General features: G+C 49.0%; 1 protein-coding gene across 1 annotated transcript in view; it reads left to right on the forward strand.

Moving 5' to 3' along the window:
* TTC13 (tetratricopeptide repeat domain 13) overlaps nt 1-11,943 on the forward strand; it is a 97,299-nt gene extending 85,356 nt beyond the window's left edge. The window contains exon 23 of the mRNA XM_030812701.1: nt 11,674-11,943. Within this exon, the coding sequence (XP_030668561.1) occupies nt 11,674-11,740 (67 nt within the window). The 3' untranslated portion in view covers nt 11,741-11,943. The remainder of the gene's footprint in view (nt 1-11,673) is intronic.
* Nucleotides 11,944-14,497: the final 2,554 nt, after the last annotated feature.

Below are 14,497 nucleotides of genomic sequence, written 5' to 3' on the forward strand. Positions count from 1 at the left end.
CTTCTTTGGGGGAAAATGGCCATCCCATCGTTCTACATCAACCGCCGGTTTTTCTTTAGCGTGAAGTGAGAGGCTTGAGGGCAGGGAAGCATCCGAAGGGAATTTCTCAGCTGGTAATTTCCTAGCAGAGAGGTTGAGTTAGGTGCTTCTCCCTCGATATGGTTCGGATCTGTTACCCTGTCCAAATCTCATGTTGAGTTGTAACCCCCAGGGTTGGAGGTGGGTGGGGTCTGGTGAGCTGTGATTGGATCATGGGGACGGTTTCCCATAGTTTAGCACCACCCTGCCTTGTTACTGACATCCGGTTGTTTGAAGATGCAAACAACCTTCCCTCTGCTTGCTACGGGTCTGGCCATGTGAAGTGCCTGTTCCCACTTCACCTTCCATTACTTTCCTGAGGCCTTCCCAGACATGCTTCCCGGGCAGCCTGCAGAACCGTGAGCCAATTCAACCCCTTTTCTTTATAAATTACCCAGACTCAGGTGTTTCTTTATAGCCGTTCGAGAATGGACTAATAAATACATCCCCTTACTTAGCCAGCACTTGAAGTTTCAAAAACGAGGATCAAGCCGTTCCTGGGAGCATTCTATGAGACATTTGGACACAGGCTTACTTGGAGTCTCGGAGATATGACGGAATCTGGAAAAGTCAAAGGAAAAAAAGCCAAGGTGAATCAGATAATTACGTTATCAAATCTCAGGAGAGATGACTAGTGTGTCAACACCAGGGCAGAGCTTCTGGAAGCTTCTAGAAGCCTTTCCCACCAGCTATCATCAGTTTCACTCAAACTGTTACCCACTCCCACGTCTACTGGTAGTGGAACCTGCTCCGGCATTGCCTTCCACTCATTTCTAACTTAGCCTCTGATCTGACCCGTCCCCACCCTCTGTCCATGGACCTAGCCTTCCCCTGGCTTCTGCTCTTTTCTGTCTGCTTTCTTGTTGACTATCTTTTTTTTTTTTTTTTTTTTTTGCTTCCCTGCTCTGGATTGCTTGATCTCAGGCTCGATTCGGAAAGAAGTCATACGTAATAAGACAAAGTGATAATGATTTTAAAAGAGCAACATCAAAGTTGCTGTGGGAAAGCCAAAAGGCCCCAATTATTTCCACCCGAGGTGGATAGCTGTGTGGCGGCTATGTGTGCGGCGGCTATGCAGGGGAGGTGTGGAGAATGTGGGACCCCAGAGGCGGAGTAGAAATGTGCCAGGTAGCCAAGGACCTTCCCAGCAGAGGCAAAGTTGGGAGAAAATGTTCAGAGAGGTGAACGTGCCTAGTGTGCTTGGGATGGCTTGCAGATGCAGCTGGAAAGGGAGTGAGGGGCAGAGGGGCGGGTCTTGCCATCATCCTCAAGAATTTGGATTTCATTCTCTATATGTAGATTGTAAAGCATGGGAATGATTTGACTAGAATTAGGAAGATCATTTGCCATCAACACCAAGGATGACTTAAAAGAGGGCAGGTTTTGCTCCTGCCCCTGACGTGGTTCCTCTCTGCAGCCTTAGCCCTCTCATGCCTCAGTCCCATCCTTAACTGGGACCACATTCCATGGTTCTGTCCTAGATCTCTCTCTCTCTCTTTTTTTTTTTTTTTTTTTGAGACAGAGTCTCACTCGTCGCCCAGGCTGGAGTGCAATGGCATGATCTCGGCTGACTGCAACCTCTGCCTCCCGGGTTCAAGTAATTCTCCTGCCTCAGCCTCCCAAGTAGCTGGGATTACAGGCTCCTGCCATCATGCCTGGCTAATTTTTTGTATTTTTAGTAGAGACGGGGTTTCACCATGTTGGCCTAGCTGGTCTCAAACTCCTGACCTCAGATGATCTACCCGCCTTGGCCTCCCAAAGTACTGAGATTACAGGCGTGAGCCACCGCGCCCGGCCAGGTCTCTCTTGTTTCAATTCTTTCACTGACTGTATCTGTTCTCATGGTTTCAACCATCATCTCTCCACCATTTCTAGTGCTAGCTTCCCTGCCAACTCTAGCCTTGAATTTCCAGCTGGCTGCGAATCCTCTGTACCTGCGTGGATCACCAGCCCCTCAAACTCAAATTGTGTGCAGCCAGACTCTTCAAATCCTTCCCCCAGAAATCAGTCCTTCTTCCTGACTCATTTCTGCTCTTTGTTTCACCATTCTCCAAGTTATCCAAGCTTAAAACTTGACAACGGTGACCTCTTCCTTTTCTTTGACTCTCATCTTTAACCCATGTCCAAGCTCTGTCGAGTATTTCTTTGTGATATCTGACACCTGTATGTTCCCAGACCTACAATCACCATCCTACTCGAGACCTGTTCTTTCTTGTTATAGAAGCAGCAGCCTCTTACCTGGTCTCCTGTCTCTGGTAGCTCTCCTGGGTCATCCTATTTTGGTATAGTTTCTAAAAAACTGTTTTGATTATATAGTGCCATGTATAAGGTAATATTGAGCATAATCAAAATTACCCTTAAAAATCTCTTAAGGGAGGCTGGGCATGGTGGCTCATGCCTGTAATCCCAGCACTTTGGGAGGCTGAGGTGGGCTGATCACTTGAGGTCAGGAGTTCAAGACCAGCCTGGCCAACATGGTGAAACCCCATCTCTACTAAAAATACAACAACGACAACAAAAAGAAATCAGCTGGACGTGATGGCACATGCCTGTAATCCCAGCTACTTGGGAGGCTGACACAGGAGAGTTGCTTGAACCCGGGAGGTGGAGGCTGCAGTGAGCTGAGATCGCACTATTGCACTCCAGCCTGGGGGACAGAGTGAGACTGTTTCTCAAAAAAAAAAAAAAAAAAAAAAAAAAAAAAGAAAAGAAAAATCTCTTAAGAAGATGCTATACCAAAATCTAACAAGCTATGTCTCCAGAAATCCCACAACAACAAAACGCATTTCTTAGCTGAGCACAGTGGCATGCACCTGTAGTCCAAGCTGCTCAGGAGGGTGAGGTTGGAGGACAGCTTGAGGCCAGGAGTTCTAGGCTGTAGTGTGCTATGTTCGGACCTGTGAATAGCCACTGTGCTCCAGCATGGACAACATAGCAAGACCTCATCTCTAAGAAAAAACAAAAAGACAGATTTCTTGTCTCCAGCAGGGGAATAGATTGTGCTTTCTTCTGTTAAGTACCAGATAATGTAATTGGCTTGCATTTAGAAGGCATTTTTGGAAAAAAGATGTATTTTTAACACTCCCTCCATGCAAGGCAAACAAAAGCTGAAACCGACTAAGAGACTAACAGCAGATTTGTATGTCCTTACCCATGCTCACTTCGGGCGTGAGCTTATGCAAAGTTCTTCTGTCCCTCTCCTTTAAAAAACAATTATCAGGCCAGGTGCAGTGGCTCACACCTGTAATCCCAGCACTTTGGGAGGCTGAGGTGGTGGATCACTTGAGGTTAGGAGTTCGAGACCAGCCTGGCCAACAAAAACTAGCCACGTGTGGTGTTGGGCACCTGTAATCCCAGCTACTCAGGAGGCCGAGGCAGGAGAATTGCCTGAACCAGGGAGGCAGAGGTTGCAGTGAGCCGAGATTGGCCACTGCACTCCAGCCTGGGTGACAGAGCAAGACTCCGTCTCAAAAAAAAAAAAAAAACAAAAACAAACAAAAAATCATTATTATTATGTTTGCTTTTGCTGAATGTACGTAATCCAATGGATGGAATTAAGTGAAGATATGACAGCATTTCTCTGGTGGTTCAGCTGTTTGGGCCAGGGTGTCCACATGTGTTAGGTAACATGGGCACAGTAAGATGGCACCGGTTCCGGGTTCTTCACCCCCGGTTCCCAGTTCTCCACCCTGCGAGCCCGCCAAGAGAAGGCCAATCAGGGAAGAACACCTCTTGCCTTTTACTCAAACCCCACCCCTAAGCCAATCACCGATACCCATGTAGCCCCACTGAGTATAAAAACCCAGCACCTAAGCAGCTCGCCCCTTCTTCCTTCCTTCTCCTCCTCCGTGTGGTGTCGCCTTGGTGCCTCCAATAAAATCTCTTGACCGCGACCAGCATGTCTTTGGTTTGAGCCCGATCGGGTCTGACTCTTTGAGTTGGTCCGACTCTTTCAACCTGTCAATACTGAGGCCCTCCCCAGTGCCAGTCAGGGCTGGGTGAGAAGAGAAGGAACCTGGGGCCTGTCCCCCTGAATCCTCAATTCAGTTGAAAGCCCAAGGATTCAGAAGCCTCTCAGTTCAATCCAGGACACCCAGGTCTCTGTGAAGGTGTATTTTTCAAGCCAAGTTAGTAACTTCTAGATATTTAGACATATGGTATAGGACCCTCTGTTTGTGTTCTTGCTTTGGTCCTACACTGAATACATAGCATGTTTTCCTGAATTGGAGGGAGAAGCAGCAGTGGGGGCTTTCCCACACACCTGCACAGTGCAAACAATTTCAAATTGTTGGGAAGGCCTGTGGCCATTCTCACTCTCTCTCTCCAAGTCTCCTGGGCTCCTGCTGTCTCCTTCTCCCAGGCAGTCTCATACTGTACTACAAGTAAATCCCAAATGCTTCTTGCTTTCTGAGGTAGAGAATTCCAGTGTCTGCCTGGCACCTGTTTTCTAGCACCTGCTACTTAAAGTGTGGATCACAGGCCGCAATAGCAGCAGAATCAGGAAGCCTGATGGAAATGCAGCCTCTCAACTGCCTGTGAAGCAGCATTTCCTATTCCTTGGAGCCCTAAGGAACATAGCAGGGAAATGCTGGCAGAGAAGCAGTGGATGCTATAGGAAAATGTGAGACAGGGCAGGCGAAGAGAGGAGCAAAGCCCAGGCCCTCAACCTTGAAGAAGGATAAGAAAATGGGAAAGAAATGGTGAGAAAAGCAAAAACAAATCCAGGACAACAACAAAAGCCTGAAAGAAGAGAGTTTTCCCCAGGGGACCAGAACCACCACAGCCTCCTGTCTCATTCAGCAGAGGCGCTGAGGAGGGGGAGAACCAGAGGAAAACCCTACCTAGGCTTGGCAGTCAGGAGGCAGAGTGAAATATGGAGGTGTGTTGAAGGGAGGGCCTTGGCTTGTAGGGACAGAGGGTGGGAGGAGAGGACCAGAGTCTGGAGGTGGTGAGAAAATGGAATGGAGGGGAATCTGTCCACTTTGGAGAGACAGAGGAAACAGGTAGGAAATGCCCTATGTGTATTTGGATGACAAATGGCCAACACTGGTTTCTTCCCAGCCAAGCTGCCCCAGAGAGGCGGAAGGAGAAAACACAGTCAAGCAGCTCCGGGCAGAGGGAGAGAACACAGCCTGGAGGTGGAGGGGTAGCTTTGATCTCTTCCAAGGCACAAGGACCTGACCCTCCTAAAATAGCCCAATGCCACCCCACACCCCTCTGCATCAGGCTGCAGTGTCCATTGCTGGCTTCTGTCATGTTGGGCCACATCTCTGATCCTTCAGAGGTGCCCCCAGCTAAGCCACAGGAAGCCCCCAGAGTGCCATCCTTCCTTCTCAGCCTTCCTGGGCTAAGTAAGGACATGCTCACATTTAGAGGAAGATAGGACAAACCCCAGGGCAAGAGGTAGGTGCCATCTGGGGGGCCTCTCTGGTGCCATCTCCCTTGCCCAAGGTGCTGAGACCATAAGGATCCTGGAGCAGTAGCAACTCTCAGGGCAAGCCTGGTCACTTCCAACCCAGCATTCTTGGAACCCAGCCCCTTTTACTGTTGTTGTCTGATGGGTTTTTCTTGCCTGATGCACAGATACAGCCAATTTACCAGGACGGCAGTATTGTAACAGAGAAATAGTTGAATAAATGGAGCCGGCTAAGCAGAAGACTGGGGTTTATTACTCAAATCAGTCTCCCCCAAAATTCAGAGACTGAGTTTTTTAAAGAATGATTTGGTGGGCAGGGGGTGAGGGAATGGGTGCTGCTAATTGATTAGGGATGAATCACAAGGGTGTGGTCTTCATGCCCCTCTAGGTGGGGGCCACAGGACCTGGTGGGGTCAGTCAGTTGTCAGAAATGCAAGTTAGAAAGTTGGAAAAACACCTTAAAAAAATCTTAGGTTCTGGCCGGGCGCGGTGGCTCACGCTTGTAATCCCAGCACTTTGGGAGGCCGAGGCGGGCGGATCACGAGGTCAGGAGCTCGAGACCACGGTGAAACCCTGTCTCTACGAAAAATACAAAAAAAAAATTAGCCAGGCGTGGTGGCGGGCGCCTGTAGTCCCAGCTACTCGGAGAGGCTGAGGCAGGAGAATGGCGTGAACCCGAGAGGCGGAGCTTGCAGTGAGCCGAGATTGCGCCACTGCACTCCAACCTGGGCGACAGAGCGAGACTCCGTCTCAAAAAAAAGAAAAAAAAAAAAATCTTAGGTTCTACAATAGTGATGTTATCTGCAGGAGTAATTGGGGACGTTACAAATGTTTTGACTTCCAGAACAGTGGCTGGTTCCATTTAACTATGCCTACGTCCCTCTCATGATCCTAACCTTGTGGACTTTCATTAGTTTTACAAAGGCAGTTTAGTTTTGGGAAGGGTTATTATCATTCTTGCTTTAAGGTTAAACCACAAATTAAATTCCTTTCAAAGTTAACTTGGTCTATACCCAGGAATAAACAAGGAAAGCTTGAAGGTTAGAAGCAAGATCGAGTTAGCTATGTTAGATTTCTCTTACTGTCATCATTTTGCAAAGGTGGATTCACTGCCTCCAGGCACTCAGCTCTGCTCTCTACTCCCTCCCTGTTGCTTGGGCTGGCGGGCTTTCACCCTCCCACTCTCAGCCTCCCTTCCAACTATTTCCCTGGACTGCTCGCTCCTTCTCCCCACACAGCTGGCTTCAAATCTAAATTAAAAAACTTAACCTAAATAAAAAAATCCTGCAGTGATTTTTTTGGAATTACTATCCCATTTGACATATGTAGAAACTGCGGCACAGGAGGTAGTCTGTTGGCGTCACACTCCAGAACACTGGTGCTGGGGTTGGAATGCAGGTGGCCAGGCTCCAGAGCCCCCTCCGTGCCTCTTTGAGGAGACACTTTCCTCCTCAGACCTCCTCCACCCTGCATAGGCACAAACCTTCATGGCTGGGGAATCGTTTGCCCAGGGAAGGGAGGGTACAGAGGAGCCCAGCAGAACACAGAGGTCAGCTGTCCTTTTCAACACATTTCTAAACTTGGCTACAGCAGCTAAGTGGCCACCTAAGATACTTTGGACTTTTATGTGCTTGGCTCTGTGTCTGTAGGAGAAAAAGCGGTGGTTTCGCTTTTTTTTTTTTTTTTTTTTTTTTTTTGAGATGGAGTCTTGCTCTGTCGCCCAGGCTGGAGTGCAGTGGCTGCAATCTTGGCTCACTGCAAGCTCTGCCTCCCGGGTTCACACCATTCTCTTGCCTCAGCCATCCGAGTAGCTGGGACTACAGGCGCCCGCCACCACACCCAGGTAATTTTTTGTATTTTTAGTAGAGATGGGGTTTCACCGTGTTAGCCAGGATGGTCTCGATCTCCTGACCTCGTGATCCACCCGCCTCAGCCTCCCAAAGTCCTGGGATTACAGGCGTGAGCCACCGCGCCTGGCCCGCTTTTGGTTTTTAGGTTTCACAAACTTAGCCGTGACCATCATGAGGCAAACACAGGAGAGTCAGAAGACAGTATGGTGAGATAAAGCCAGTTCTTCACCCCAAAAGGAGTGGAGCCAGGGAAGCAGACGAGGAAGCAATAGAGGCAGCTTCTGATGCAATGTGGACCCTCAAGCTCTCCGACACTCCACCTTCCCTGCCCACACTTCCTCTCCTGTGAGTACCCTGTCCTGGCGGGTCGGAGTGATCCCTGGCCCCATGCTTTGTCTCTTCTCAGGGCGGAGAGACTCTGCTGCCTCTTTCTCACCATGCTTCCCCTACCTTTGTACCAGGTGAACCTCCTTATCCTTCACCCTTTCTTCTTTTCCTCCTACAAGAAAGTTATGCATTTCCTCTGCAGAGCCCGCTGTGGCTTCTGCTTATTTCCAATGTAGCCTTTATCTGCCTTGTTATTATGCTACCCAGGGCAGAGAGAACGTCTTTCCATCCTAGGGCGTGGTCCCTGGCTAGGCTCCACCCCCGGACCCATGGCTACAGACCTAGGTGAAGACAGGGATTTTAGTTCTCCTGCCCAAATGTTGCATTTCCCAAGACCACCTTGGCCTGCCACATCCCCATCCTGTGCCTACAAAAACCCCGAGACCCTAGCAGGTAAACACACAGGCGGCTGGATGTTAAGAACACATTGACAGGTACTGGCAGGCCGGCAGGCCACTGACCAGCAGAACGACTTGGAGTTTAGCTGGGGTGGTCAGAGAAGAGTTGGCTGCTCAGTAGCCCGACTCCAGGGGAAAACCTTCCCACTCCATCCCCTTCTGGCTTCCCCCATCTGCCAAGAGCTATTCCCACTCAAACAACCTGAACTCATTCCCCAAGCGCAGGTGTGATCTGATTCTTCCGGTACACCAAGGCAAGAATCTGGGACACAGAAAGCCCTCTGTCCTGGCAATAAGGCAGGGGTCCAATTGAGCTGACTAACACAAGCTGCCTACGGATGGCTAAACTAAAAGAGCATCCTGTAACACACGCCCACTGGGGCTTCAGCTGTAAACATTCACCCCTCGGTACTGCCATGGGGTCAGAGCCCCACAGCCTGCCCATCTGTATGCTCCCCTAGAAGTTTGAGCAGCGGGGCACTGAAGAAGCGAGACACACCCCATTGCATGCCCTGTGAGGGACAAGGGAAATTTTCCTGTTTCAGAGGGACCTGCTAATGCTTCTTTATTTTTTTTTTTTAATTTCTTTTTTTTTTTGAATCTCACTCTGTCACCCAGGCTGGAGTGCAGTGGTGCGATCTTGGCTCACTGCCACCTCCGCCTCCCGGGTTCAAGCCATTCCCTGCCTCAGCTTCCCGAGTAGCTGGGATTACAGGCACGCACCACCATGCCCGGCTAATTTTTGTATTTTTAGTAGAGACAGGGTTTCAGCATGTTGGCCAGGCTGGTATCAAACTCCTGACCTCAAGTAATCCACCCACCTCGGCCTCCCAAAGTGCTGGGATTACAGGTGTGAGCCACCACACTGGCCCCTACTAACGCTTCTTAACTCTGCTGTGTATATATTGCTTAGAATGGACATATTCTTTGAAGCAGGAGTTTGGAGAATGTCTCACAGCTTCCTAAGCGTTGAAGACAGACACCATTCCTTCCTAAGGCTGCGCCACCCACCAGCCTCTTCTCCTTGATGCACAGGGAAGAAGAGGCAGAACACTAGAAGGAAAAGGGAGTTCTGGCACAGTCCTGGTGTTTGTCTATCCTTCCGAGATTGGCTCTGGAAGTGTGTGGATGCGTTTTGGCTCCATGGTCAATGGCTGTTGGAGGGAAAGGGTAGTGTGTTTAGATTGCTGCTCTGCCACCTGTGAGTGGTGAGGCCTTGGGCAAGCACCTGATCTTGTTGAGATTCTGCTTTCTTACTTGTAAAATACTTTCTTCATAGGGATGCTGTGAGAACAAATGACAGGCATCGTAAGGATCCAATGGATGCTTGTTTCCTTCATAGCACTTAGCAGAGTCTAGTGATTTTGTCTGTGTGCTTTGCATTCTCTGCCTCATCTATTGGATGATACGCTTGATATGAGCCGGGTCTTATGCTCACTGGTGTTTCTGGGAGCCTAGCACAGTGTCTGGCACAGAATGAATGAATGAACGAACGAACGAATGAATGAGTGTGCATTGAGTAACATACTGTGATAGTACACTAGTTTGAGACTCCAGCCTCTGAGTTTTATCCTCATCGCTAACGCTGATATATTCCCTGAGCTTGAGTAAGTCGCTTTTTCTCTGTCTCTAGACTAGTTTCCTCAACCATTAGGTGAAGTAAATTTAACCTCTTTCTTCTTAGTAGGAGTATTACTAGGACCTACGTGCTAATGTGTCCAAAGTACTTAGTGCTTCTCAGATGAAAGTTTCTATTAAGTAGGTACGATTAACCTCAGGGAGTTCCTTGATTTTCCCCCAAATACAGGATACATGGCAAGTGTGGTTTTTGCTTTTTCTGAGGAGATTGGGAGATTTTGCAACAGTGGATCCCATCTAGCGATTGTTTATTGATCTAGGAACATAACTAATGTTTCTGAAATGTAGCTTCCTTGATTTGGTCTCTATTTTATGATGTTTTCAAAAGAGCTTAATCAGAGCCCTCCATATTTCTGTTTGTTGGCAACAGGAGTGCCATGTCGCTAGGAAGTTCACGTGGGTATTGTGGAAGGTGACAGCCCCTGTAGGTGCCAGACCCAAAGGGAGATGGGGATGGGGACATGTGGCAAGGAGGTTCTCTGGGGACTGCTTGTCCATGGGTGGGCACACTGCCACCTGTGTCATCAGGTGACCTCCTTGCAGCAGCTGCTCAGGGGTTGCCGGAGCTGTGTGACTGTTGTCCTTTTGTGGCAGTCAGTACCCACAGTGTGCTTCCTGCTGTGGCCATGGCAGCAACAGTGACCATAGCTTAGAGGAGAGCGGATGTGGTAAACGTCGGTGAGATGGCATTTAACCCAGACCTTCAGAAATTGGTAGAACTTGGACAGGTGGCTTGAGGAAGAGCAGCTTTCTAACCAAATGGCCGGATGCAAACCAAAGCACAAAGGTCGCAATGAAGATGGACTGTACCCGGGGCTTTCGTGATGTGCTGTCGATGACGGCTGGTGAAGGCCAGAAAGAGCTGCTATCTAAAGTAATAACAAAAATAAAGACACCCAACCAGAGGGTCTGTGAAAGAGGAGGAGGTCAGCAGAGGGGTGCAGGGTGATTGGAGAGGAGGCCTGCAGAGGGACACAGGGTGATTGAGGAGGGGGAGGCTGGTAGAGGGGGGCAGGGTGATTGGAGAGGAGGAGGTCTGCAGAGGGATGCAGGGTGATTGAGGAGGGGGAGGCCGGCAGAGGGGGGCAGGGTGATTGGAGAGGTGGAGGCCAGCAGAGGAAGAGCAGGGTGATTGGAGAGGGGGAAGCTGGCAGAGGGAGGGCAGGGTGATTGAGGAGGGGGAGGCCGGCAGAGGGGGAGGCCGGCAGAGGGTAGGGCAGGGTGATTGAGGAGGGGGAGGACGGCAGAGAGAGGGGCAGGGTGATTGAGGAGGGGGAGGACGGCAGAGAGAGGGGCAGGGTGATTGAGGAGGGGGAGGACGGCAGAGAGAGGGGCAGGGTGATTGAGGAGGGGGAGGCCAGCAGAGGAGGGTGGAGAGGCAGGGTGATTGAGGAAGGGGAGGCTGGCAGAGGGGGGGCAGGGTGATTGAGGAGGGGGAGGCCAGCCGAGGGGTGCAGAGTGATTGGAGAGGGAGTAACCTGGAGTTGGGAAGGCCAGGCACACCAGATAGACAATTAGACCTGGAATATGCTAGTGGCAGTGGAAGAGGAAAGAAAAGGATGGCATACTTTGAAGACCATTGCAAGCATGACATAACTTTTTCCTTGAGTAGACCTGCAGTATGAAGCCATGAGCTGAATTATTAATACAACATGACATTTGGGGGCCAACTTGTAGGCGAGATGCCGTCCTCCATCCACCTCTCATTCATTTAAAAGGGATTAACTGAAGGCTTCCCTGAGGCTCTGGCCAGTGGTTTTCATGGACCCGAAGGTGGGGAGCCATCTGAGAGGGAAGGCTGTCCTTCCTTACTTCTTGTCTTGCAGAAACTTCACAGACAACTGTTTTCACTTTTCTATATTTGTTCCCATTCTTCATAACATCTTGGTATTTTGATATATTTCAGGTTAATGGAATTCAAGAACATAAATTCAAGCAGGGACGATATAGTGAAAATACTACTATCTCTATAAGTCAGTCTTTTTAATTGCCTAAAGTTTTAACCAAGTCCTGGAGCTTTGGCTAATGATGAAAGAGGTAACAGAACAAACTCAAGTTTCTTGTCGAGCAGATGGAGCTGGTGGATTCCAGGACACTCCCCAGGGGAGCCAGGGATGACCATCTACAGATCCCAAAGTGGCAACATTTGCAAACCAGGACCCGGGAGCCCATTTAGCAAATGTCAGAGCAGCCTGCAGAGAGGAATGGAAGGAAGAAACATGCATTCCACATCTGGGAGTGTTTAGAAGTTGGAAACCGATCATTTAGAAGAAGACAGAGAGGAATTCCCTTTACTTCTCAATCAATAAATCATTGCCACGTAGTTTAATAGCCTCCTCTCCGTTGGCCTCTTATTTTTAAATCTCCCTCATCCTCCCTCTCTCTCTAACTGCATTTATACATGGTTATTAAACCAAAGATTTATGTGAGTTTGAAGCCATTTCCACATGTATAGTGTGGAAATGTTGGCATTATTCTTCCCAGGACATCAAAGTTTATGTGAGGTCAAACTATAAAGGAGACAAACTGTCTTTTTTGTGCCTGCCCTCCCTCTGTCTCCAGGGAAGAGCTCTTTTGGGTGGAGGTGATCATGAGGACTTCCTGGAGGAGGGGGCATTTGAGCAGGGTCTTAAGGATGGGATTACTGTAGTTAGAGATAACCAGGTAGGAATTCCAGGTGAAGGGAAAAAAGAGTAAATAACTGATTTTAGAGTTATTTACAGGTATACCTTGTTTTATTGCATTTCACTTTATTATGCTTTGCAGATATTGTGTTTTTTACAAATTGAAGATTCACGGCGCCTGCATCGAATGAGTCTATTGGCACCATTTTCCCCAAGAGCATGTCCTCACTTTGTGTCTCTGTCAGCATTTTTTGTCAATAAGGTCTTTTTAAAATAACGTGTGTACTTTTTTTAAAGACATAATATCATTGCACACTTAGGCTATAGTGCAAACACAGCTTTGATAAGCACTGGGGAACCACAAAATTTGTGTGACTTGCTTTATTGTGATATCTGCTTTATTGCAGTGGCCTGGAACTGAACTTGAATTATCTCTGAGGTATGCCTGTATATTTTTATAGAGACTAATAATCTTAAAGGCCTGTCTAAATGTAAACATTCAGGTAGGTAGAAGATGTTTATTGTTTTTGAGAAGTTGTTTAGCATTTTTCACAGAGCAGTTAAGCCTGTTGTCTTTGCTAAGTATGGTATAGACAGAAAGAAGGGTCCACCTTTGAGCCTCATGTGAGTCACGTGGTTTTGCCCAGAGAAGATGATTATGTTCCAGGCTGTAGATGCAGAGTGCCCCAGACCTAGTGTCACCCGACTTGGTGACAAACCAGTGTCTCAGGGAAAACTCTCTCTACAATTGGAAAAATAATCCAAAATATTCAAAGCACATTTTATGCCGAGAGTAGTTTAGAACATCATCTTCTCATGTTCCCTTACTTGCCCCGGCCCTCCTTTGTCTTGCCCACGGACACTGCTCTCCAATTACGCAGTGACTCCCCTAAAGAAACCAAGGCTCACTCTCATGCATTCCCGTGCTGTACCGGTGCCGGGGGTGGGAGGAGCAGAGAACAGTCCCATCGCAGGGCAGCATCTGGAATAACCAGTCACAGAGGCAGGCCTGAGTCATCGTCCTCTGGAGCCTCGCCTGCATCCCTGCTGAAGGCCCACGCAGGGCGGGCCAGCTGGATCTACTGCCCACTGCCCTGCCAGGGCTCAGGGCGTCAGAAGACTTCCCTCCCCAAGCTGCCATGTGTTTGCCACAGAGCGTGGCACTTCACCAGCAGTTTGGCAATGGTCTCACGCAATGTTGGAGCTGGCCTCTCAGCTGTAAGAAGCAGGCTAGGACACTGCCCTGGGATGGCCTTGCAGGGCATCTCCGCGGAAGAGAACAGGCTCACAGATGACTGTTTCGGGACAGCAAATTCACTCGACACCCCTTTGTACCAAGGACCTACTTGGCATTCAGCTGTGTGGTGGGCACTTTGGGATGGGCGACAGAAAAAGAAGGGAAGAACCTGCCCTTATCTTCAGCTAAGATAAAAGACCTGAAATAGCCATAGATAACACTGAGGGACCGTACATGCAGGTAGACATGATGAATACAACAGTTCTAAGTGTCGAGTGGACACAGAGTCAGGGAGCTGGGGTGGCTGGCGTGTGCTGAGGGAGGGGCCTTCGCATATGTCACCTCTGTCATTTGATGCTACCCTAAAATGTGGATAGTTACCGTATCTTAAAGAGGAAGAAACTGAGGCACAGACAGGTATTTAGCAGGAGAGGTCTGTGAGCCATACTTCACCCCTTAGCCCACCTCTGTGGTGGGCGGGTGAGTGGTGACAGTGCTCCACTTCCAGCACACCTCACTTCACTGTCTCAGGGCCTTTCTCAAAAGCCTTTGAGTCTTGTCAGCCCCCAGGGCAACCTTCAACCATGGGGAATAGGAGTTGAGTCAATAGATAGAGATCCCAGCCTCCCGTTCTTTGGGGGGCCAATTCTGAGGGGCTTTGAACACGGTTCACAGAGAGTGCCCCGTGTGACTGATCTCCAGTAGCCCACAGGAGCAGTGGGCTCAATGACACATAGTTGTTTGATTTTTCCTACTTCCCACCCCTCATTCTGGCTTCCCTGGATCGCTTCCCAAATTAACTACACATATCCGAGTCCATATCATAGTCTCTGCTTTTAGGGTAGCCCAAAGTAAGACGACAGGCTAAG

Source organism: Nomascus leucogenys, chromosome 5 (genome assembly GCF_006542625.1).
Source record: "Nomascus leucogenys isolate Asia chromosome 5, Asia_NLE_v1, whole genome shotgun sequence".
NCBI lineage: Eukaryota > Metazoa > Chordata > Mammalia > Primates > Hylobatidae > Nomascus > Nomascus leucogenys.